This window comes from Cariama cristata, unplaced genomic scaffold (assembly GCF_000690535.1).
Source record: "Cariama cristata isolate BGI_N322 unplaced genomic scaffold, ASM69053v1 scaffold7395, whole genome shotgun sequence".
NCBI classification, from domain to species: Eukaryota; Metazoa; Chordata; class Aves; order Cariamiformes; family Cariamidae; genus Cariama; species Cariama cristata.
In genome coordinates this window covers 36,828-38,059 of record NW_009619156.1, presented here as the reverse complement: position 1 = coordinate 38,059, position 1,232 = coordinate 36,828, and the positions used below count along the sequence as shown (strand labels likewise).

The window sequence follows — 1,232 nt, the reverse complement described above, 5'->3', positions numbered from 1 at the left end:
GTGCTCATTTAAGAGCATGCCACTTACTTGCTTCTGTGCAAATCCATATCATGCTTTTCTGCATCTTGAAGGTGTTATTTTTGAAATTGATCCACAAATATTTATTAATATACAGATCTACAGTTTCTAAAGTACTTCATTAAAATTTGAGTATTCTATTTGCTAGGTTATTTAAATAACTTTTGATACAAGTAAATTTTTAGAGGAATCTGATTTTTTTTTAAAGAAAATATATAATTATTTTTGTACATAAGAATTCTGTGGTATATATTCTCTGTTCTACCTGCTCTTGCACTTTTCCCTCTTGCCCCCAAAAGACTTGAAAGCACTTTTGAATTTTTCTTCCTTAAACTGCAAATTAACTTTCAGCAGCAGATTTTAGGATTTTAGGTTTCTGAAAAGCATCCGCAACATAAATTTTGTGTGTAACAGAAGAATTTTATGTTAGTGTCATCTTCTATGGATGGTATCTGTAGCTCTTAAAGAAGGAGTTTTAAATTAATTCCAATTAAATAACACTATGGAATGACATTTACAAAGGGATATACTAAATGATACACAAGGGAGATGCTAAATATAACTACTAAGTAGTAGTATTTGTTTGAAACTACAGTTTGAAATTAGAGCATCAAGAACACCAGTTTTCATTTTTATGCTCTGAAATGTAAATTGGTCAAATTATGAACTCTGCTTATTTGAAATTTAGATCTTAATGTTGGTTTTGTTTTGTTTTTTTTTTCTTCTGCATTCCCCTTCCTTCCCCTTTCCAGCTAAATGGCCTTAAAATGGCAGATGAGCCTATGGAAGAAGGTGAACCATATTCCTACCACGTAAGTAGATTTGATAGATGTTCAGTTTAGACACTTATGAGCATGACTTCATTTTGAAGCAAAATTTATGCATTCCCTGCTCTTTAATAACTTTTGAACCTATCATTTTATTTGACCAGATCTGAAGAGGCTCTAAGTCTCAAAGATTATTTTGAAAATTAGTACCTGGATAGGCGCTGTAAGTGCCTTGTTTGGGAACGTTTGCCTCATGAGGCAGTGCTTTATGAAAAACAGATTTTGTGTGCTTGAGAGAGCATTTACTGACCCCGTAACCTCAGAAAATGTTCAGTCCAACCTCGAACCTTTTATACACGGAGTGTCTAATGTTACTCTTATTATACTGTCATCTATTCTTCCTTTGTATTTTTTGATGTAATTGCTGTACATTCATCTAGAAGGTAC

At 32.5% G+C, this 1,232-nt stretch overlaps 1 protein-coding gene across 1 annotated transcript in view; it reads left to right on the top strand.

Annotated features, from left to right (window-relative positions):
- Positions 1–772: 772 nt before the first annotated feature.
- Positions 773–1,232, top strand: part of LOC104162411 (ribosomal protein S6 kinase alpha-6) — a 28,817-nt gene continuing 28,357 nt past the window's right edge. The window contains exon 1 of the mRNA XM_009701127.1: positions 773–830. Within this exon, the coding sequence (XP_009699429.1) occupies positions 786–830 (45 nt within the window). The 5' untranslated portion in view covers positions 773–785. The remainder of the gene's footprint in view (positions 831–1,232) is intronic.